Below are 24956 nucleotides of genomic sequence, written 5' to 3' on the forward strand. Positions count from 1 at the left end.
GAATTCCTCTCGGTTACATTGCCCTTAATCAAGCCTCCTTGCCCTCCTCGCCATTGATTTTAGATCACTTGTTGTTCCCTTGTCCCTGGGTTTGTTAACTTCCATTTCCTTCCCCCACCCCCATCCCCCTAAAAGAGGTGTCTCTCAGAGATATTAGAAAACCTCATCTTTCTCCTATGGAGTGGCTGGTGGGTTTGAACTCCACCTTGTGGTTAGCAGTTGAGTGTGTGGCCCACTATACCACCAGGTAATTAGAAGGTTCACAAAAGTCATGATAATTCTGGTGTCTTATCAGTCTATCCAGATGATGTAGAGCCAGAGCAAACATTCCCAGGGAGCTGCAGACCCCAGTGGCTCACTTCTTGATAAGGTAGGTCTTTCTCATGGGTGAGGTTTTGACCCTTCTTCCATTCATCCAATGACATTTTGATTTACTTTAATGACTTAAATCATAACCATTTAAAAAAGTGAAAGTCAATGTCAATCATGAGAAAGTCAATGTCAATCATTTTTTAAAAAGGCCTATGCACCGAGTTAAATCTCACAAAGTTAATAACTTTTTAAAAAGAGGTTGGCATTTATCTTGTACAACTATCCTGGGAGCCAGGCAGTTACCATTTTGCCCACACTGTGGGTGAGGGGTGAGGCAGACATGCTAGGGCAAGTGAGTGGATGGGCTGAGCCAGGACTTCAACACAGGTCCTATATTCAGTGTTCCTTCTTCAGCATCTAAGTTATATCCTTTAGGATATAAAATGGGAGACAACAAGGACTGTGACCAATGGATGAACACTGGGTGCCAGATTTGAAGGCACCGGTGGCCTCCACAGGGCTGGGAGGAGCGGCATGAACAGAGATAGTGTCATTCTTACTTTTTGGCAGCCACGGCACAAACAGCTCCCAGCACTGCAGGTTTGGTCACTTTCCCTCCAAATGCCCCACCAGTTCGTTTCATGTGGCAGGTAACTCTGTTCCTTGGGATTTTTAGCCCAGCAGCCACGAATTCCTGCAAAAGGTTAAGTCTCTGAAGTTACAGTTTAATGATGTCTCTACTCATGCCTTCCCTCTGCCTAGTAAAAGAAATGTACTAATTCAATACTTCATCATTTACAGAGTTATACAAACATCCCCATCATCTAAGTTTAGAACATTTCCACCACCACCCACCCCAAGAAACCCTCTATTCATTAGCAACACTCCCCAACCCTCCCAGCACCACTAGTTAGTAGACTAGTAGCCCCATGTGTGCCAGACTAGAGCTGTGTTTTCAATGGCTGAGCTTTTGGGGTAGCGGATCACCAGGCCTTTCTTCTGAGGATCCTCTGGGTGGACATAAACCTCTACCTTTCAGTTCGCAGCTGAGGTCATTGAGTTCCTGGGTGGTGTGGTTAACACACGAAGATAAAAATGCCTCAGAAACAGACTTCTTTGTCTGTGTACCATGGATACATGAAGACATCCTAATGCAATACACATGATTCCCCAAAGAAAATGCAAAACTAGGACTAAGGCTACTGACCTTCTGAGATTAAGCTTTACGCTAGCAATTACGATAAAGAGAAGATGAATTTTGTCCTAGGTTTTGGAAGTTAGCACAATTTTCAGATTGCCCTGAAAGAGTAAGGAAATATTTGCCCATTTTCTTCATTCTGAACTTCAGCTAATGGAAACGTGCAGAGAGTCTGAGGCTTGGGAGCAGAGGCATCAAAAGGCACTTAGTGGAGTGCTGAGTGCGAGGGCCTCACAGCCTACAACCAACTGGAGTCTCGTTTTCCAACACTGTCCTCTGACCTGCACGTGGGTTGTATACTGCGTTCCGAGATGCAACTCCATTTCTTTATCGCCTTCTTTTGGGATAGCCAGAATGGTCTGTGTTTCCATGTAAAAATGTTCCTGTCCTTCGACATGGACCTCACCTGTGAGGCAAAAACATACAAAAACATTGAACTGAAAGTTCCTATTTGGTGGAACTGCAAGGTCAGTGGTTCAACCACCAGTCACCCCTTGGGGGTAAAAATTCCAAAGCCATTCTGAGACCTAAGCAAGCCTTACAGCGGAGACCTGTGCCAGCCTTGAGATGCTTCCATCCCCACTGAATCCACAAAACTTTTCACCCACCGACCTATGATTTTCCTGCATTCTGCATCATTGCATGTGGCTGTGTGGGTCTGAAAAGAAATTTATGGGCTAGTATTGGACTTATGGGCTAATGTCAGTCTTATGGACTTGATCTGGACTGGACTGGGATGTGTTCTCAATATACGATTACTCTTTGATGTAAAGCTCTTTCTTATACACATATGGGTATCCCTGTTTCTCTAATCAACCCGGTCTAACACAATCACTTACCTTCAATGATTTGATCAACATATTTAAAGGCTTGCTCTACATTTCCTTGTTCAATTTTTTTCTCAACAGAAAGAAATGAATTGTGCTCTAGGGCTTGCTGTGGTGGAAAACAAACAACAAAACAACACAAAAAAGGTGAACCAAGGTCATTCGAGCAAGTCATGAACCAGAATGTATAACAATGAATAATAGCAATGACAAATAAGTCAATGGTCTCCTATCAATCTCAAAGTCCTACTCTACCAGATCTTCACAGTGAGACAATCAGATGTGTGAAGAGTCAGCAGAAGTCTATGCAAATGGATGCCAGGTATTGGTGACCCAGCGATTTGTTCAGGGCTCTGGGGAGGAGCAGAGAGGGATATGAAGACATATAAACATGATCCCCATTCTGTGGAGATCTAATTGATGGTGACAGAAGATCATTTGCTCTTTAGGTGTTAGTTTCAGGGCTAGGACGGTGCAGGGGAAACAACACAAGTAATGGGGAAAGGAGGAAGCCAGTGGGGTGGGCTGTGTGTAGGTGACCTGAACTGGACAGGACTAGGACTAGGATAGATAAGAGAGGGGAAATCATTTGAAGTCAAGAGCACTTCCCAAACTGAAACTGACAACAAGCTAGACAAGACCAGGCTCGCTGGCATGCATGTTTTCTTCAAGTAGTAGTGGGAAGTACACTTGGTTGGGTGGAATGAAGCTGGATGTTGAAAGACCTCCACATTAAGGAGTCAGGGCCTTATCGAAAGGGGATGTTATTGGGGAAATGGTCTGATGAACTTGGGTTAGAAAAATTAGGTGTTCGTTAGGTGCAGGTGAGTCAATCTTCATGAGAACAGATGGCCTGGTCTTTCTCATAGTGTGTGGGGGTGGATGGGGGTGTGGGTGTTGAAGTCTCTGCCTTTACAGTTAACAGGCGAGCATTTAACCATTGTGCCACCATAGGTAGGTCGATTAAATGAAATAACTAGAGCCTGTCTAGTAGTTCTTGAGTAAATTCAATAATAAGATAGTAAGGGCTCGTGGAAGAGAGGTGAAAGGAAGATGGAAAAGAAAATGCCAGGCTGAAAGGGCACTTCAAAGGATAACTACATAAGACGTGAACTTAGCTCTGCTGAGAAGGACAGGGGAAGCTCAGAGAGGGAACCGGGTCCAGCACACATTTATTGAAAGCGGACTATGGGAGCAGTACTTGGAAAGGAACTGGGAATGGAGAGCCCAATACACACATCCTTTCCCTCCTTAACAACAACAGGAGAAAACATAACAGTTAACATCTATTGAACACATTACATGCCCCAGATGCTATTCTTTCTAAGCATTGTGGTTTTCTCATGTAAATCTCATCATATCTTTTGGATGGACTTTTATATTACCATTTTAAAGATGTGGACACAGAGTTTAAGTAACTTTAATAACGTTGTAATAGCTATTAAGAGGTGAAGTGAACGTGCCCCAGAGGTGTGGTTAGATAAGGGTTGTATTATTACTACAAGATCTGTGGTTCAAGTTCATCAGCTGTGCTGAGGGAGAAAGATGAGCTTCCAGAAAGAACATGGCCTCTGAAACCCTACCTAAGGTCATAATGAGTAGAAATGGACCAGAGAGCAGTGGGTTTATGTTTGCGTTTTGTTTTGAAGAGATGAAGTGGTGGAGTCAGACAATAAATCTAAGCTTTGGTTCCAGAGCTGGGCCTGGATAATTGGGAGGAGGGACAGATGGTTGTAAGGCAGTAAATGTTCATGGCTCTTATGATTTTCATCATGGCCTGGATTTCCCCAGGGGCTAGTTTTAAATATGAGTTCACGTGAACCATCCTCTGGTGTTGCTAATCTGTAATCAGAGGCCATGACTTGGCAAGTGGCCAGGAGAAGAGACGTGGACATGGTGTTTCCTTTCTCAGGTCCCTGTAGAAGCACTTCAGGAAGGACAGAGGCACTAGATAGGAAACGTCTCCTCCTGTCTGAAGGCTCGGATTGCTGGAACCTTCCCTGGAAAACTATAATGCTAACACAAGGAATAGGCGGAGCCCAAATCATCTGCTCTCTGACTCGATGGGCTGAATTCTGGCCAAAGCACTCTCCTCCTCCGAGTCATGCCGGAGGACACACAGAGGCCCCACTACCTCTATCGTTATGATCCTTGGGTCTATGTCTTCGTAAGCAATCTTCACTTTTTTGGCTGCCTCTCTTGCATGAGCGTAGGTATCGGCAGCCACCGTGCAGATGATCTGACCCACACAAATGACCTGCAGAAAAACCACATGTAATAAGGTAAAGCAGACGTGAATGTAAAGCAAACACTGTTACCACATTCTTAAAGTAAGTCCCTTTTGGTCTAAAACAAAGATGATGAGAATATAAAAACAGTAGCTTGAGTGGAATGGGGGAGGAGGATCTAGAATTATCTGCCTATAGTTATCTGTCGTCAAACGATCCATTGTATTCCTTGCCGTTCCCATACCATACACCCTGACCCAGCCATCTTGACATTCGGTTGGCTCTTTAACATTCTGTGCTCTATGTGACGGCGGAGCCCTGGTGGCACAGTGGGTTACAAGGTGGGCTCCTACCTACAAGGTCAGCAATAGGCAGCCACCAGTGGCACTGAGGGAGCAAGGTGAGGCTTTCGACTCCTGCCAAGATTTATAGCTTCAGACGGCCCCAGAAACATTTCTACTCTATCCTACAGGATCACTGTACGCTGGAATCGACTCAATGGCAAAGATTTTGGTTTTCTTATAGTAAGGAGCTCTGGTCTGGCCCAATGGTTGAGTACTTAGTTGTTGCCTAAAACTGTCAGTGGTTGGACCACCCCAGCTGCCCTGCAGGAGAAAGATGAGGCAGTCTGTTTCCTTTTTAAAAAATCTACACTCTTGGAAATCTGGTGGGGCAGTTCTGTGATTCATCACGGACGCAATCACGCCGGAGTTTCATAACGTTTTAGGAGTTGTTTCGGAGAGGGCCTCTCAGTTTTGATCGGAATCGCAGAGAGATACACAGTTCAAGAGAGAGGTGGAAAACCACTGAGGTAGAGTGACTGGATTATCCCAGTCTTTATGACAGGTTTTGGTGTCTTCACAAAATATCATCATTTTGGCATTTGCCAGCAAAGCATGTGAATAATAAGCCACACCCAAACCACACACCTCGTTCTGTGCATAGAAAATCTCTCCCAGATAGTGATTCTCTCCCGGGACATCCTCCGCCGTGATCACATCAACCACACCGGGAAGCGCCAGGGCTTCGGAAGGATCTATTAACCTAGGAGGGAAATTTGAAAGTTGCAGGGGGTGGCTCACAGTGCAGGAGGGACAGTGGTTCAAACACAGAGAAACCACCACGGGCCTCATGACTGAACCTGCAAGAGTCTTGGTGTAGCAGGTATTCCAGCTTAAAAAAGACATTGCTTCCCAAGAGGGACTGAGTATTCTTAATTTAAATGTTGAATAAACTCCCCAAGAGGAAGCTTTGAGTTCAGTTCAGTAACATTCACTGGGATACAAGGACATCTTGTCTTTCTTACAGGATTTTCTTCTTTTAGTTCTCATTGTGTTTCTTGCTTTCTTTTTTTAAAAACGTTTTATTAGGGGCTCATACAGCTCTTATCACAATCCATACATATGCATACATCAATTGTGTAAAGTACATCTGTACATTCTTTGCCCTCATCATTTTCAAAGCATTTGCTCTCCACTTAATTCCTTTGCATCAGGTCCTCTTTTTTCCCCCCTCCCTCCCCGGTCCTCCCTCCCTCATGAGCCCTGGATAATTTATAAATTATTATTTTGTCATATCTTGCCCTGTCCAATGTCTCCTTTCACCCCCTTCTCTGTTGTCCGTCCCCCAGGGAGGAGGTCACATGTAGATCCTTGTAATTGGTTCCCTCTTTCCAACCCACTCTCTCTCTACCCTCCCAGTATCGCCCCTCACACCCCTGGTCCTGGAGGTATCATATGCCCTGGATTCCCTGTGCCTCCAGCTCCTATCTGCACCAGTGTACATCCTCTGCTCTATCCAGACTTGCAAGGTAGAATTCGGATCATGGTAGTTGGTGGGAAGGAAGCATTTAGGAACTGGAGGAAAACTGCATTCTTCATTGGTGCTACATCTCACCCTGACTGACTCATCTCCTCCCCTAGACTCCTCTGCAAGGGGATCTCCAGTGGCCGACAAATGGGCTTTGGGTCTCCACTCTGCACTTCCCCCTTCATTCACTATGGTAAGATATTTTTTTTCTGATGATTCCTTATACCCGATCCCTTCGACACCTCGTGATTGCACAGACTGGTGTGTTCTTCCATGTGGGCCTTGTTGCTTCTGAGCAAGATGGCCGCTTGTTTACCTTCAAGCCTTTAAGACCCCAGACACTATCTCTTTTGATAGCTGGGCACCATCAGCTTTCTTCACCCATTTGTTTGTTCACCCTCTTTGGCTTCAGCGGTTGTGTCGGGAGAGTGAGCATCACAGAATGCCAATTTAATAGAAGAAGGTATTCATGCATTGAGGGAATACTTGAGTAGAGGCCCAATGTCCTTCCGCCACCTTAATACTAAACCTATAAATATAGGCACATAGATCTATTTCCCCATCCTCATACATATATTTGCATATGTACATGTCTTTGTCTAGACCTCTATAAATGCCCTTTGACTCCTAGCTCTTTCCTCTATTTCCCTTGACTTTCCTCCTGCCCCACTATCATGCTCTGTCCCCACCTGGGTTTCAGCTATATCTCTTCTTTACATAACCTTACCCTTGATCATTCCTTACCTGGCCTGCCACTCCCCCCTCACCACCAATTTGAACCACTTGTTGTTTCCTTGTCCCTGGGTTTGTTAACAGCACTTCCTTTCCCCCCACCTTCCCCTTTCCATGTACCCCCCTTACAGGATTTTTGCATGTGCTCTGGTGCTGGTGACTGGAGCCAGGAAGAGTTCCTGGGCGATGGGGGGCATGTCATCACAATACACAGCTTCTCCTGTGGTGTGTTTAATGGCCGACTGGTGCATGACAGGGTGGCCAATGGGATCTTGTGGGGGTTGGCGGGGATCCACACACTGTTAATGAACAAAGCAAGTTAACCGACCACTAGAAAACCTTGTGCACTGAACGGTGAGTCTGATACATCGGGTTAACTCACAAAGGAACACTACAGGCAATTGAGTATTCATATGAGGAAGTCAAAGTTCACGAATATCCATTGAGAACTGGGGTCTGGGATATGCTGCTTATCTTCCCCCTCAAAAGCAAAGCGAAACACCAAGAGAAGACGTTGTTCCTGTTTTCTCAAGCATTCTCCAATTTTGCCCGGTAATCAGAATCCACCCAAGCATGCATTGAAATGCTGAGGTCAAATTCATAGAGCAATGGCAAGAATTTGCTCTGGGGCACTGTGACTTCAGTGCTAGGCCACTAGCTACCAGGTTGGGGGTGAAAACCCACAGGTGCTCCGTAAGAGAAAGATGAGACTGCTCTCGTAAAGATCGGCGCTGTCCGAAATCTGTGAGTTGCTACAAGTGCAAATCGTCTCAGAGGCAATGGTGGGAATTTGTACAATGAAAAGATCCAGGCTTGTTACAAACCGGGGGGAGTTTTATGGAGGCGATCCATTGAGGTAACCCTATTTTCTAGCTATGATGATGAGCAGTGTTTTAAAATCCACATACACTATCCCTTCTCTACCTATGTCTGCTCACATAGATAAGATGTTTTCACCTTTGATAAACACCTAAACCCCCAGCATGAGTTTCAAATAGAGTTGATCAATAAAATCCTCATGTGCTGTGGCCTCTTCCTGTCACATTTCTGGAAAACCCACAATAAAGTGGGGATCTGCCCCATCATTGTGCCTGGGATCCTGCACCCCCAACTTTTCCTCACATGGCCCTGCCTGGGAACACCAAGGATGGTGAGGATACTACACGTGAAATGTTCGGGCTTTCCTCATTTCATCATCTCTCCACCATGACTAACACGTGTCAAGTTAAAATACACGTTGGAGATAGGTGTTAAAAGAAGGACAGAGACATTGGTTAGGAAGAGCAAGGCATTTCAGGCAGCAAGACCGAGACTAGCGGAACAAGGAGATTCAGAATCTCATTCTTGTGCACCCTTGAGTGGAAACAGAGAAGCCAAACCAAGGAAGTGGGGTGTGGCAGACAGCAGGGAGCACTAGCTAAACTTCGTGCACTTCATCTTTGGAGGAATACAAAATAAAGTTGCGGAATCAAAGGAGGTGCAATCTTAAAAAGTGTTGCTACCATTGTTGAGAGTGTACACACATAGTTTTGAAATTCAGGTAGTGCTCAAAAAGACTTATAGCGCTCTTCTATTTCTACCAAACTAGTCACTTTTTGAAAACTGGAAATTAAGAAAACAAATGAATTTGGTTGTCGTTGAGAATGTATTTTGAATGCACAAACAGATTGACTCCCCCAAAGTCCTTCCCACCAACCTCAAACATCTGAAGGCCTTGTGGTGTCTCTATGGGAAACTCTTTGAGAGCGCTCAGGAACTCTTCTGGGATATCGGGGAACTTCTGGGGGTTCTGAAAAAAAATTGTACAGATTGAGTGATTGGGTTGGAAAAACATGTCTAAGAGACATCATCCAATTGAGTGTCCCACGTCTCAGACACCAATTCTGTTGCCATAAAGCCTGGGCTTCTAGATCCTTTGCCTAACAGGAATTTAAAAAAACCAACTATATTTTTATATGCACACAGAAATATGAACATCATTTATAGGATGTGAAGAAGTGAAAATTTATCTTCATGGCACTGCCTCCTTTTGACTAAGGGGAATTTAAGTACATATTATATATTTAATAGTTACATATACATATATACTTAGTTTTTCATTCTTTTCCCATTAACTTTTTGAAACCCCCCCTGACATAAACACACACACACACACACACACATACACACACACACACACACACACACACACAAGTATATACTTGTAAATGGAAGCTGGGGTTTGAATTGGGCCAAAGTTTTTGATACAGATCTTAAGGAAGCAATTGAGCGACTGGGCAAAGCTTGACCTACAAAGATGTTCAACTGGAGATTCATTTTCATAATGAAAAATAATAGAATAAATCTTAATAGCCAACAACAGGAAATGGTTAGCCATATCATGCTACATCCAAAATGTATAATACTCTGCAGTCAGTAGAAGGAGTTTTATAGAAGTATCTATTTATTGATGTGCAAACTCATCATTCATGTAGTTGAAGAAGGTATTTGCAGTGAAGACATCATGGGTCTTGCAAAAGTCTGTTATGCAATCTCCAGCTTCATTTCTATCACTAAGGTCCCATTTTTCAAAAACTGATGCTTTATTCTTGTTTCTAATTTTTGTATTTCAATCACTACTAACTATCAATACATTTTCATTGCATGCTTGATCAAGCATTAAATATTATTTCATTGAGAAGTATTTAATGGCATTGAACGGGGCTTAGAAGTGAAGTAAGCAAGCTCTACTAAGTATACGCACACTGTGTCTGGATGACGTATGTACATAAGCACCTTTAGAGAAATATTCAGAGTATACACACCAAATATTAGTTGTTTTTGTTGTTTGGTGCCCTCCACTCGGCCCTGACTCTTAGCAACCCTTAATACAAGGGAATGAAACACTGCCAGGTCCTGCAGCGTTCTTGGCATTGTTCTCACCCTTGAGCTGCTGGGCGCAGCCACTCTGTCAATCCCTCTGTCGAGGGCCTCCTTAAGAGTGGTAATCTATTGGTGAGAATCCTGGTGTCACAGTGGTTAAAGCACTAAGCTACTAACTGACAGATGGACAGTTTGAACATCGGGCCCTCCATGGGAGAAATACATGGCAGTCTGTTTTTGTAAAGATTTACAGCCTTCGTAAATTAGACTTTACCCATGAATATGTATGTTTGACAGAAGATATTTTCATATATTTAATTAGATGTGCTGCAAACATATTTAAGAACCTAATAGAGCATACAGGTGTAAAACTTATGAAAACTTCTTAGCCACAACCAAACACCTTGAAGAAACAAAGTGTTCTTGGGGGTTCAGGAACGTAGTTTCAGGGGACATCAATGCTTTTTGACAAAACAAAGAAAATGTTCTAGATCCCACTTTGGTGAGAGTTGACTGGAATCTTCAAAGCTTATGAGCAGTAGCCATCTAAGGTGCAACTATCGGTCTCTCCCTGTCTGGAGCAAACAAGAGTGAAATAAAAGAAAGAGGCATGTAAACAATGGCCCAAAGGCCTAAGAGATCATGTGAACTTCATAGGAGGTCTTGGATAGAGTGGAAGAGGAATTCTGGACAAAACAAAAACTGAACTTTAAAAAGCCCAGGCTTATTGGATAGGGATTGGTGAAATCCCCAAGATACGGTCGGTCCTCTGACATCTTTCAGGCCTGCAACTTTCATGGTTGAACATTCACCAAAACAGACAGGGCAATAAAGTAGATCAAGAATACCAGGGAGGCATGTGTGTCTCAGAACAATTAACCATGTACGACCAAAAGGGCAGCAGCTGCCCAGGGACAAAAGTCACAGGTGGGAAGGGGAAAGAAGGACGGATAGAAATGGAAGACGCAGGGAGAAAGCACTCCGAGTGCTGCCGCGTTGTGGAGATTCCAGTGGATGCAGAGGAATAACGTGTGCACAGTTGAGCTGCTCCATCGAGTTTTCAAGGCTAGGGCCTTGCAGAAGTAGACAGCCAAACTTGACTTCTGAGGCTCCTCTTGCTGTTAGTTTTAAATTTATTTTTAATAAAACTATATTATTTATTTTATTTTATTAAAATTATTTTTATTTATCATTTTATTGGGGGCTCTTAAAGCTCTTATAGCAATCCACACATCAATTGTAGCAAGCATATTTGCAGTCAAATGCTCTACCCCTGAGCTATACCCCAAGTAACAAGCATATTTGTACATATGTTGCCATCATTATTTTCTAGACATTTACTTTCTATTGAGCTCTTGGTATCAGCTCCTCTTTTTTCCTTCCACACCCCCCACCCTCGTGACCATTTGATCAATTAAAAATTATTATGATTTTCATATCTTACACCAACTGCTGTCTCCCTTCCCCCATAGTTTCTGTTGTTTGTTACCCAGGAAATGGGTTTGTGTGGTTATTTGTTGATCATTGCGATCGGTTACCCCTTCCTCCCCACTGCTCCCCAACTTCCACCTACCCTCCTAGTATCACTACTCCATTCCTGTTCCTGGATTCTGTGTGTCGTGAGCTCTTATCTCTTACCTGTACCTGTGCACATGCTTTGGTCTCTTTCTGTTATTGTTAGGTGCCTTTGAGCTAGTTCCGATTCATAGAGAATTCATGTGAATTCAGTAGAGTAGACACGTCCCACAATGTTGCCTGGGTGTATTCTTTGTGAGAGTGGACTGCCATGCTTTCCTTCAAAGAAGCTGCTGGGTAGGTGCCAACCACTATTTGTTATTGCAGCCACGCACTTAATCCTTCATACCACCACATGCCCATGTTGTATTATAAAACCAGGCAGAGTCTCATTCTCATTCACACGAACACTAACGCTCAGCATGTCAAGGCGCCCAGGCTCCCAGGGAAGTCACTTACTATTTTGTTCAGTCCTCGCTTCACCTTGAGGTAGAATTTGAAGAGTAAGCTGATGATCAGGGTTCGCCTATATTCCACCATGCCGCCCTTGGCATCTGGGGGAATGTAAATTTCATTTAAGACCAGTCTGCAGGCGTCGCTCAGCATGTGGTCATCCCATTGTCTGGAAGGAAGGAATGGAGATGTTTCACAGAAGAGGCGAAAACAAACACTACATTGGGCAAGGAAAGAAGGAAAGCAACCTATTTTCACTTTTGAGATTTAAACAAAACATCTTCAAAATATTCCACTGGCTCTCTTTTAGTATCTAATACAGTTGCTCCCAATTTTTCTATGCCAAATCCTTCTTTAATATAATTTTGAATTTTGTGGGCTGGTTGTGTTGGTTTGCCTCAAATAGCTTGGGTTAAAAGGTACTATAAGTGGAAGTTTCCTGAGATCTGGAGCTTTGTCTTGCTTATTGCTGGATCTCCAGCAACTGTGTTAGAACATGCACTATATTAAATAGGTAAAAACTGAATTACTGAAGATAGCTGTAAACCCAAAACTTGCACACACACAAAAGAAACAAAAACAAAACAAAACAAAACATAAATGGGAGAATGTACCATGTTCATGGATAGGAAGACTTACTACTGTGAAAATGTCAACATTACTTGAGGTAATCTATAAATATAATGCAATTTTAACCACAAATCCCAGGATAATTTTTCAAAGAAATAAAAGCTAAACTAATGGAAAGAAACCCAGGATAAACTAAACACTACCAAAACACAGAAACAAGGAGGAAGCCTTTTTGTGCCCTGATTTTAAAATATATGTATTACATAGTCAACGTAGACATTGAAGTTTGGTATTGGTACAATGATAGACAAGAGAATCAAAAAGGAGGACCCAGAAATACAACCAAGTACATATAGACACCTGATTTTTCATAAAGGGCTAAGGCATGTTAAATAGGGAAGAGAGCTTTTTATTTTCAACAAATAGTCCTGGAAAAAATTATATCTCCTCTGCCAAAGAATGGAGCAGGACACATAACCTTACACCATGTAGAAAAATAAACTCAATATGGGTTAAAGATTTCAGTATAAACCCTAGAACTATAAAGATTATCAATGAAAAATAGGGACAAATATACAGCCCTAATACACAGCATAAAGACATTATCAAACTTAATGAAAAACACAGGACAAAATAGAGGACTGAGACCTTCTAAATACACATTTATGCACATCAAAAGATTTTATCTAAAGAGTACAAGGAAAATCCACAGATCGGGGGGGGGGGGGAATTTGGCAATGATATATTAGGTAAAGGGCTAATCTCTAAAATCTTAGAAAACTGTGACACTTAAGAAAGAAAAGTGAGGGAATACCAAAAGCAGATTTGGGGGCCAGTGTGTGGCCCCCCATCAGACTTGACCAGAAAGCACTCCTAAGGGTCAAGAAACAGACCTTGAGCTATTTACAGGCTTTTCATTTATGTCCTTGGTCTTTATTTTTGGTTGTTGTTGTTTTGTTTTCTTTTGTTGCTTTGTTTTGCTCTGTCTTGTTTTTTGTGCATGGTACCATCTCTGCAGGTCTGTCTAGATATGATAGGTGGGATAAACAATCCGGAGGAGAAAACAATGGACCGATGGCTCCGGGGGCACATAGGAGAGGGGGAGGCAGGGAAAAGTAAGTGAGTGTTAACACACCCAGGGAAAAGGGAAGAGCAAATGATCCAAAATCAGTGGCGAGGAGGGTGTAGGAGGCCTGGAAGGGCTTGATCTAGGGCAATGTAATCAAGAGGAATATGAAACACAACTGAAGGCTGAGCATGGTAGTGGGACAAGAGGAAAGTAAAAGGAAATAGAAGAAAGAACTAGGAGGCAAAGGACATTTATAAAGGTCTAAATACAGGCATGTACATATCTAAGTATATTTTACATGATGATGGAGAAATAGATCTATGTACATATATTTATAGGTTTAGTATTAAGGTAGCAGATGGACATTGGACCTCTATTCAAGTACTCCCTCAATGCAAGAACACTTTTTTCTATTAACCTGTCATTCCATGATGCTTACCTTCCTGACATGACCACTGAAGACAAAGTGGGTGCATTAACAAATGTGGTGAAGAAAGCTGATGGTACCCAGCTATCAAAAGATATAGCATCTGGGGTCTTAAAAGTTTGAAGATAAACATGTGGCCATCTAGCTGAGAAGCAACAAAGCCCACAGGAAGAAGCACGTCAGCCTGTGTGATCATGAGGTGTCAATAGGATCAGGTATCAGAGAACTAAAAATCATATATATGCAAATGAGGGGGAGGGTGGAGTGGGGACCTAAACCCAGTCTGAGGGCAACTGGACATCCCCTTACAGAAGGGTTGTGGGGAGGAGATGAGCCAGTCAGGGTGCAGTGCAGCAACAATGAAACATACAACTTCCCTCTAGTTCTTAAATGCTTCCTCCCCCCACTACCATGACCCCAATTTTACCTTACAAATCTGCTAGACCAGAGGATGTACACTGTTATAGATCAGAGCTGGAAACACAGGGAATCCAGGACAGATAAACCCCTGAGGACCAATAATGAGAGTAGCGATACCAGGCGGGTAAGAGGAAGGTGGGGGAGAAAGGGGTAACTGATAACAATGATCTACATATTACCCCCTCCCTGGGGGACAGACCACAGAAAGTAGGTAAAGGGAGACATTGGACAATGTAAAACATGAAAAAAAAATTTATAAATTATAAATGATTTGTGAGGGTGGGAGTGTGGGGGAGGAACAAAAAAAACAACAACTGAGGAGCTGATACCAAGGGCTCAAGTAGAAAGCAAATGTTTTGAGAATGATGATGGCAACAAATATACAAATGTGCTTGATACAATGGATGCATATATGAATTGTGATAAGAGTTATATGAACCCTCAATAAAATGATTTAAAAAACCCCAAACAAATGTACAGATGTGCTTGACACAATGGATGTATATAAGTATTATGGTAAGAGTTGTATGACCCCCCAATAAAATAATTAAAAATAAATAATTTTTAAAAAGAAAGAAAAGTGAACAACCCTATTTAAAAATGGGCATAGACAATTCACCAAAGATGACCTCCTGGTGGTCAGCTATCACATGAAGAAAACGCTCGTGATTACTAGACACAAGAGAAGTGCAAAGTAAGACAATGACAAGCTACCACCTCACACCAGTGATGATGGCAAAATTCAAAGAAACAGACAATAGCAAATGCTGGAAAGGTTGTGGAGAGAGTGGAACCCTCATACACTGCTGAGGGGGTTGCAGAATTGTACAGTCATGATGGAAAATAGTATTTTCCTCATTCATTTCCTTAAATACATGCAAATAGAAATACCATATGGCCCAGTGAGATAGTTAAGGTTTATTGTGCCAACCTGGCCAATAAACACATGTGGGGTTAATTAAAGAGAGCTAAATGGCTCAGTGAGCCTCGCCTTCTAGTTCTTGGGTTTCTTGCTCTCTGATGGTCGGACTAGGATGCAGCTGCCTTAGCCAGTTCCCTGTTTCAGCTCGCAAGGCTCACTTCCTGTGAGACATCCCTGAGGAGAAGCCACATGGACTTTCCCTGATGCAGCCCTGGGTGCTGGAGCAGCCGCGTGGAGACCCCTGCCAGCGCTGAGATGCTTACGCCTTCACTGGATTCAAAAAACTTTCTACCTACTGGCCTGTGATCCTCCTGCATTTGGTGTCATTATGTGTGTTTGTGAGAGTGAGGAGGACTTTGTAGATCGGTGTCAGACATATGGGCTAAGTTGGACTTATGGGCTTGGACTGGACTGGGTTGGGATGCTTTCTGAATGTATACTTACCCTTTATATAAAGCTCTGTCTTATACATAAATGAGTTTGTGTGGATTTGTTTCTGTAGTTTACCTAGACTAACACACCCAGCAATCTCTCTACCCAGTACATACCTCAAAGAAACAAAGAATAAAACACAAAGAGAGATATGCACTCCCATGTTTATCGCGGTGCTTTCCACAATCGCAAAAAGATGGAGACCACCCAAATGCCTGTCAGTGGAGGAATGGACACACAGATTCTGGTACACACATCCAAGGAAATATCATGTGTCCCTCAAAAGCGAGGATGAAACTGTCAAACTCCTCATAACAAGGACAAATTTGGAAGACATTATGCTCAGCAAAGTTAGTGCATTTTGTAAAGACAAATAATGTGCGACACCACTATTATAAACAAACAAACAAAAGAAATCAACTTTGAAGGTCACAGTGAGGCTGGGGAGAAGGAAGAAAAGTGAGAGAGGAGAAAATTAAATAAAAAAGAAAGACACACTGAGACACTCCTATAGACATACACAGGCAACAAGAAAAAGGCAAAGGAAATAGTCCGTCATACAAACAAAGAAGAGAGTTGTGCAATATTTCACAAAGGAACATTTCGACATAAATGCTTTGGAGACGTCAAGTTGTTTTAGTTACCTAAGGGAAACGATGGCTTGAGTTTTACTTGTTGACAATGAATATAATGAGTAGATAAAAATGATTGCACAAGCGCCGGTTAGAAGAATGAAAAAGAACTTACTTTCCAAATATTAGAACAATTGAGACTCCCAGGAAGAGCACCCTTTAACATCGTAAACTAATTAATCACATTCAGTGTGACTTCAGGATCTCAGCACACGGTCTTTGAAACATTTACTTATTTTGTAGGTTCATGAAAGTGAAAATTTCAAGATAAGCTTCATTTGGATCATGTGATCTGTGCATTAATCTTAGAATCCGGCAATGAAGAACCGTGGTCTCAATGGCGTGTGCTTTCAGGTGACTTTCACGTTCTTGATCCATTTTTGGTAGGGCTTAACATTTTTAAATGAACATATCCATTTTTATGATCAGAAGAACATTCTTCAAGCACTATTTTTATTTAAAAGAAAGAAAGAAAACCACAAGAAAAGGGCCTGCGTTCCCTGTCACAGACATGTTCAGACTTACCTTCCAATGAGCTGCTCACAGCTCTGAGTTGCAGAGATGATAGTGGGGGCCACGCCGCCGTATAACATCTTAAGATCCTTGATAGTATTTGTTCCTTCTTCAAACTCCACACTCATCCCGGCATTAATAATGGCAAAGCTATTCTCCTGACGTTGGGCCTGCCGGAATCCTGCCACAAAATTCCACTGAGATAGAAAATATTTGTGATGTAAGTTATTGCTTATCTCCCTTATTCATGTACATCGATGACTTTGGTGACTATTTCCCATGAGGAATGTCCCAAGTAAGTGACATGAGTTAGAGTACTGGCTATATGTGGGGTACTGTCCCAGGTACTTCCCACATGTGCTCTCTCACTGCCATCCAGTTGGTGCTGGCTCATAGCAAGCCCCTGTGGGTTTCTGAGACTGTAATTGTTTATGGGAGTAGAAAGACCAGCCTTTCTCCCTCAGTGCTGCTGGTGGTTCCAAACTGCTGACCATTCGGATCCCAGTCCAAGGCATAACCACTACTCATTCTCAATTTACTGATGAGGAAATGGATAGGCTTAAGTAATGTGCACAAGGTCACACAGTAAATGACAGGGCTGGAGTTTAGACCCAAGCAATGTGATTTCAGAGTTGACGCTTATCTGCTAAGCACTCCAATCACTCAGTGCCATCGAGTCAATTCTAACTTATAGTGACCCATAGGAGTAGAAAGTCTCAGCTCTCTCTGAGAAGTGGCTGGTGGTTTTGAACTGCTGAATTGCTGGTGGTTTCGAACTAGGGTTAGCAGGTCAACCTGTAATCACTATGCCACCGGGGATCCCTTGTTAAGCATTACTGCTTCTCAACTCTGAATTAATGCATGAGTTTTAGGTCTTAATTTTCTTTTCCTGTAAAATAAGAAGGGTAATGTTGATCAGGAGCTAATGAATAGGGCACCTTCCAGATCGAACTATCACACCTCAACTTTTATCTGTTTCAGAGTTTAGTGTTGTATGAATATTCTTATTTAATATAGAATTCTACGGTGGAAATCTGCCCCCCACCCCCAACACATTTCAAAACCATGGAACCAAATGTTCTCGAATTTCCTTTAGAGGCCACAATGTGTCGTTCTAGGCTAAATCTCATGACAGTGAACATTTTTTCTGGGTGGGTGAGCCCTTACTGATGTGGAACATTAAAACTAGGAAAGAATTGTGTGGTCAGCATCTTGGGGAGAAGGAGGAGGGATGAAGTCTGCATTCTCCCATCCTGGTCCCATCAATAATCACACCCATTTTGATAGAGAATGCAAAGTTGATAAGGAAATGTTCGAGATGTTCTATCAAACTGGTGGTAGTGCTAACTTGGATGCTTGGTGGGCCTTTCTTTTCTGTTTCTTCATTTATACATGTTGAGCTGCTAACCACAAGGTCAGCAGTTCAAAACCAGCAGCCTCTTGGCTAGAGAAAGATGAGGTTTTCTACTCCTGTAAAGAAACACACTTTCAGAAACCCACTGGGGCAGTTCTTCCTTGTCACTATGAGTTGGAATTGACTTTCTGGCAGCAAGTAGCTTGGTCAAGGGTCATTCAACTTTACTCTCCCCAACCAATGTATCCTGTTTATTATATTCCTGAACTATCCTTGGCAAAGCAATCGATCTGCTGGTGATGGAGCCCCAGTTTCCCTCCTAACCACTCTGACTGCCCTGCCCTGTTCTCTGCTTCCCATGTTCTGTCACCCTTCCCCTGTTGTTCTCCCACCTGGACTGACTACTGCCTTCTCTCCACTGACCCGAATGCTCATCCTTCCAGCCTTCCTTCCTCTTTGAACAACTTGAGTAGAAGGCTATCTCCACAATCAGAACTTCCCACGCCCGTTCTACTCAACTGTGACTTGAGATTATTTAAGAAATCAGTTGCCATGGAAACCACCGTGACTCATTTTGATCCAGTATTTGCATCACCCTGGAGCTCTGTGGTTATTAGTTATCTCCAAGTTCAAACCTCTTCTTGTAGATTTAGAGACCATCTACGACAGAATCCTAGGACTTATAAACTTTTGTAATCTTTTCCAGGTTAATTTCCGTAGGGTCTTCCTGGTTTAGCACTGTGCCTGGCACTTAGAGTGGCACGTGATTAATAAAAATCAGTTGACTTGGGCATATCTTTATGACGATGAGTTTCCCATTTATCAGAAACTTGCTGTGAGTGGTGTTGGCTATAGATTTACTCAGTCTGAGCCAAGACATGTATTTATCTGAAACCAGAAATGTGATTCGTCATAATGAAAGGCTTTCTTCTTGTAAGACTGACATGACGTCTCAGTAGGCATGGAAGGCCACAATGCCTAGAACCCAAGCTTTCAGGAATCCATGAAAATCTTTTAACTCCTTTTAGAAATGTGAATATTAATGATCATATAATATTGAACCCAGCCTAGATTGTCTATATACTGACACAAACATGAAATAGAATTTTGAAAATTATTTTCTTAATGGGAGAAGGGATCTATGAAAGCAGAAGTACGTAGGGCCCATGAAAGCTGTAATGGGGCTCTGATATAGAAGGTTTCTCCCTGTGAGCAAAGAGAGAAGAAGAAATAGTTTTGGTTGGATAATGTATTAAGCATTGCACTACTAATCATAAGGTCAGTGGTTCAAACCTCCAGCTGCTCTGCTGGGAAAAGATGAGACTGTCTGTTCCCATAAAGGCTTACGGTCTAAGGAACCTTGGGAGACAGTTCTACTCTGTCCTAAAGGGCCCTGTGAGTTGGAATAAGTTAATGGCAGTGTTTTTTTTTCTATTGCTTTATTCAATGCTAATTAAATGCTTTCCCAAGTTTCTAGTGACTTGGTATAAAGATGTGTTGCTGCTTTATAATTTCCAACATATTTTCCATGCCCTTCATCTATGAACCTTCTTTATCATCACTGTCTTTCTGTATGTGTATTACCAGCTCTGTAAGTTGACCGATAATGAGTCTCCCCCATACTCATTTCTTATCATTAGTTTTACTACTGTTCCTTTTTTGGGGGAAGGGGCGGTGTCTGCAAGGGTCTATAATTTCGGTGCTAACCATGTTTTGTACACCTAACACACAGGAGTTTTTATTGATTTATTTATTGATAGATCATTTAATTGGGGGCTCTTACAGCTCTTGTAACAACCCATACATCAATTGTATCAAATATGTACATATGTTGCCATCATTATTTCCTAGACATTTACTTTCTATTGAGCCCTTGGTGTCAGCTCCTCTTAATTCCACCCCCCACCTTTGTGACCCCTTGATAAATTATAAATTATTATTTTCTTTTAAAAAAGTTGTTTACACTGACCGCTGTCTCCCTTCCCCCATGGCTTCTGTTGTTTGTCCTCCTGGAAGGGCGGGTGTGGTTATGTGTTGATCATGGCAATCGATTCCCTCTGTGTCCCCTCCTCTCTCCACCTTCTCCCTACCCTTCTGGTATTCCTGAATTCCCCCTACTCCCATTCCTGTTCCTGGATTCCATGAGTCATCAGCTCTTACCTCTTATCTCTACCTGTATGCTTGCTCTGGTCTAGCCTGCAGTGAAAGGCAGGGCTGGGGTCATGATGGTGGGGGGTGAGGAAACCTCAAGGAACCAGAGGAATACTGTGTGTTTCATCAGTGCTCTAGTGTGCCCTGGTTGACTCATCCCTTCCTTGTGACCTTTCTGTGAGGGAATGTTCCATTGTCTACAGATGGGCTTGGGGTCCCTGCTACAACACCCCCCACCCCCCACCCCGCCTTCTTCTCCACGGATTTTAACATTTTTTTATGTGAACAAGAATTTCCCTGAAGCAGTTAGTGCAACTGGAGAAAGCATCTTTCTCCCCTGCAGCCCCTATGCAGGTTTGCTTCAGGGCTGGGTTTCGCTGGGTGGGTAGGGAGCTGGAGACCCTTACCTGCGTAGTGGAGGGAATATAAACAGATAACACAATCTCTTCTGGTTTGAGGTTGGCTTTAGGATCTCTCTCAAGGAAAGAGCCATTTAAAGGAATCTGCCGTTCTCCTTCTGTTAGAGAAAATGACCTTGGTTAGGATAAATTTCTCATGGTTGCTGGATAACTTGACTCTTGCCTGAAAGGTTGGCAGTGTGAATCCACCCAGAAGTGCTTTGGAAGAGAGACGTGGTGATTGACTTCTAAAGAATCATTGCCATTGGGAGCCCTATGGAGCACAGGTCTAACCTGACACACATGGAGTTGCCATGAGATGGACTTGACCCACAGCTGCTGGCTTGGGTTGGTTTTGAGCACATTAGAGAATGAGCTGCCCCTGACAGGTGTGATGTGTCTGTTCTAAAGAGAGTGCAGGCTGGGCGCCCAAAGACAGGGGTGCTATTTCCCACTCTCTTTTGCTTCCTCATCTCAAAAGGGACAGCGTCAGAGTCAATAGTCTTGGATGTCTATACTGTCTCGTCCAGGCCAGGTTATGCCACTCACAAATCTTAACCTTGAGGATCTCTCAAATTGTTTGGCCAAGAACCTTGCACGACATGACGTTCACCCATGGGAAAACTGGTCTAGACAGCCAAAGAGGTGAAGGGACTTGTCAAAAGTCTCAGAGATGGCTCTGGTAGCAGAGGCGGCATTGTGGGTATATAGATTTATTTATTAAATAGCTGACCATATTCAATGAGTTCATCTATGACATTAAAATCTATGATTTCTCTGGAGGAGAAAGCAATGGGACTGACGGTTTCAGGGGGACATAGGAGAGGGGGAGGTGGGGGGAAACGTAGTGGTGTTAACAAACCCAGGGACAAGGGAAAAACAAGTGATCCAAATCGGTGGTGAGGAGGGTGTAGGAGCCATGGTAGGATGTGATCCAGGGTAATGTAACCAAGAGGAATTACAGAAACCCAAATGAAGACAGCATGCAGTGGGACAAGAGAAAAGTCAAAAGAAACAGAGTAGAGAGCTAGGAGACAAAGGGCATTTATAGAAGTCTAAATAAAGGCATGCACATATGCAAATATATTTATATATGAGGATGGGGAAATAGATCTATGTGCATATATATTTATAGGTTTACTATTAAGGTAGCAGATGGGCATTGGACCTCCACTTAAGTACTCCCTCAATGCAAGAATGCTTTCTTCTATTAAATTGGCATTCTATGATGCTCACCTGCCCAACACACCAGCTGAAGACAAAGCAGGTGCATAAGCAAATGTGGTGAAGAAAGCTGATGGTGCCTGGCTATCAAAAGATATAGCATCTTGGATCTTAAAAGCTTGAAGGTAAACAAGTGGCCATCTAGCTCAGAAGCAACAAAGTCCACATGGAAGAAGTACACTAGCCTGTGTGATCACGAGATGTCAAAGGAGATGGGTCCACCAGATGGATGGATCGATACCAGGCTCAGCAAAGCTGTTGGGGCCAAAGGAATCTGGAGCCCCATACTGTATCCGTGTGCGGTTGTCCAGGAAACGTAAGGAGGATGGAGATTCCCCAAACAAGCTCTACACATTGGTTACCTACGTGCCTGCCACCACTTTCAAAAACCTACAGACAGTCAATGTGGATGAAAACTAGTAGCTGATTATCTAGTAAAGGTTTTAAAACTGTCAAACACTCCCCCCAAACAAACAAACAAACAAGCAAGCAAGCAGACCACTATTGGCCTGTTCCCAACTGGAGCAAAAGAGAATGAAGCTAACCAGAGACCCAAAGAAGAAACGAGACCATACGTGTAATAGTCTACACAAACCAGTCTCTTCTAATTGAAGACCAGAAGAATTAGATGGTGCCTGACTGACTGTTCTGGCCAGGGGACACAATAGAAAGCCCCAATTAGAATGGGGCAAAAATGGAGGACAGCACACAAATTTCCACAAAGGTCTGGTAGAAACTAGGGGACTGTCGTGCTAAGATACCCTTCTCCCTTGGAAATGAAGCCATTCCCAGAGGTCACCTTTCATAATAGAATGGCTTATAAACTAACAATAGCATCCATAGGGAATGCACTTCCTTTAAATGATCCTTCTTTAAAGGATCAGCTACACGAGGACAACCGATCACCATCAACAACAAAAGAAAAGTGACCATCTTCATGAAACCATGAAATGAAATAGGCCACAAAAATTCAACATCACAGTGATACCTGCCATTACATTTTTAATGGCTTTGCCTTGCCTATGCATTGGCCAGTGATCCTCAAGGTCAGAAGTTTGAAACCACCAGCAACTCCTCAGGAGGAAGACAGGTGGGGGGTTCTACTTCAGCAAACAGGTACTCTCTCGGAAATTCAGAGAGGCAGTCAGCTCGACCCTGTCCTATTGGGTCACTATGGATGGCATTGACTCAAAGGCAATAAGTGTGAGGTGTTTGTTTTGTTCTTTTCATTGTGGTACTACAACGTTAACTGTGTCCACACAGTTAACAAACATTGTCAGTAGACTATGTGATCTGCTCTGTAGGATACAGAGTAATAATCTATATATGACAGCAGGGTAACAGATCCCACTTCCAGCCTTATGTTTGGGGTAGTATAAATAGAGCTTATGCTTATTTGCTGGATTTGAATCAAGTACACGTGGGTCGCTGGTTCATGGTTTATGGATGGAGCTACCTAAGTGATAATTATAGAACTTTGCTGTTAGTAGCTGCGCAGGTATCTCTGGTTCAAGGTGACCTTGTATACATAATAGAGTGTAGTATGTTCAATTCTGCACCATAGTCAGGATGGGTGGTTCATTTGAGTCCATTTATTGATTATAAAGTGCTTAAAACTCACCTCTGGACTTCAGATTGATGTGAGCATTTCCTGCGGCTAAAATGGGATTGAGGTCAGAGTAATCAGGCCTAGCCACCACATGTCCGCCTAGAGTCTAAAACAAAAAGGTGACAGAGAGTCTAGCCACACTTAATTACTTGACAAACAACGAGTGATGTACACGTTTTTCATTCATTTTTTTGGTCTCATAGAAAGATTTGGAAGAGTCTTGAGAAATCTGAATGGAACTAGATAAAATATTGTGCAAGATTCCCATCCCTGATCCCAGTCCAAACGTGGTACCTGAGAGACTATTGTTCTCTGTGTGCAACAAGGAGGGCAGGCATGTGTCCTTATTTAGAAGGTTCCTTATATGCATGTTGATTTGTTGTGAAGATAAAAAGGGGGAAATGAAGGGGAATTGGGGCTGGGGTCAGGAGATTAAGGAGAAGAGAGGAGTTGCTAAAGGGGTGAGACAGCTCTACACGGACTGTCATGGTGTTGGCGCTAACCCCTGTTGACCCTCAAGGGCAAGGTAGACCTGCCCTGAGGGCTTCTCAGCCTGGACCGCTTTACCTCGGTGAGCTCCAACTGCTGATTTTTCAGACTGAAGCCCAACGTGTGTGAGAATGAGGTGGAGCCTGAACAAAATCCCAGGAGCAGGAACGTATAGTACTTACATTTTTGTTGTCTCCTGCTTCTATGCAATAGAATTCTTTCATAAAAATGTAGAAAGTAAAGACTACATGGTGGATTTAAAAATTCTGCTGAATTTTATAGCTCCCGCCCCAAATCCTGCTGAATTCCCTATCATGCATGGAAGGGAAAGTCGTTTAAATAAATTTTTCCAAATAAAAAAGGAACTCTAATAAGCGAGCTAGGTGGGGGAAATTCAAGAATGGACATGCGGGGGGTACTGACCACTGCGTAAAGGCCTAGCAGGAGAACTACCCCAAAGAATCATAAGCTTTATATTCAGCCTTGGATAAAATTATTTCATAGAACTAGACAATACTTTAGAGAAATCTCGTTTGGTTCAACCCTAAATTTTAAAATGAAGAGGTCAAATGGCTTTTCCAGGATGATAACATTCAGCGATGATAGGGAAGGATTAGAACTTGAAAACCTTTGGATATACAGTAGAGGCTACATACTTCAGAGTATGTGTATATATGTACACATACGTACACACTAGAGTCCACATACGTATATACACTACACACACATATATTTTATACACAAGGAGGCTTCAAAAAGTTCATGGAAAAATTTCATCATTCCAAGAACTTTTGGAGTTCCCATATATAG

The 24956-nt window shown here is 42.7% G+C and overlaps 1 protein-coding gene across 1 annotated transcript in view; it reads right to left on the minus strand.

The window, feature by feature from the left end:
• Positions 1–24956, minus strand: part of LOC142423922 (aldehyde oxidase 4-like) — a 91435-nt gene that overhangs the window by 33878 nt on the left and 32601 nt on the right. Inside the window, exons 12-22 of the mRNA XM_075529070.1 lie at positions 23670–23763; positions 20834–20943; positions 16934–17118; positions 11943–12105; positions 8803–8895; positions 7236–7405; positions 5495–5609; positions 4472–4594; positions 2350–2446; positions 1792–1916; positions 873–1006 (exon numbers count right to left, since the gene is read on the minus strand). Of these exons, the coding sequence (XP_075385185.1) occupies positions 873–1006; positions 1792–1916; positions 2350–2446; positions 4472–4594; positions 5495–5609; positions 7236–7405; positions 8803–8895; positions 11943–12105; positions 16934–17118; positions 20834–20943; positions 23670–23763 (1409 nt within the window). The remainder of the gene's footprint in view (positions 1–872; positions 1007–1791; positions 1917–2349; positions 2447–4471; positions 4595–5494; positions 5610–7235; positions 7406–8802; positions 8896–11942; positions 12106–16933; positions 17119–20833; positions 20944–23669; positions 23764–24956) is intronic.

Source organism: Tenrec ecaudatus, chromosome 13 (genome assembly GCF_050624435.1).
Source record: "Tenrec ecaudatus isolate mTenEca1 chromosome 13, mTenEca1.hap1, whole genome shotgun sequence".
NCBI lineage: Eukaryota > Metazoa > Chordata > Mammalia > Afrosoricida > Tenrecidae > Tenrec > Tenrec ecaudatus.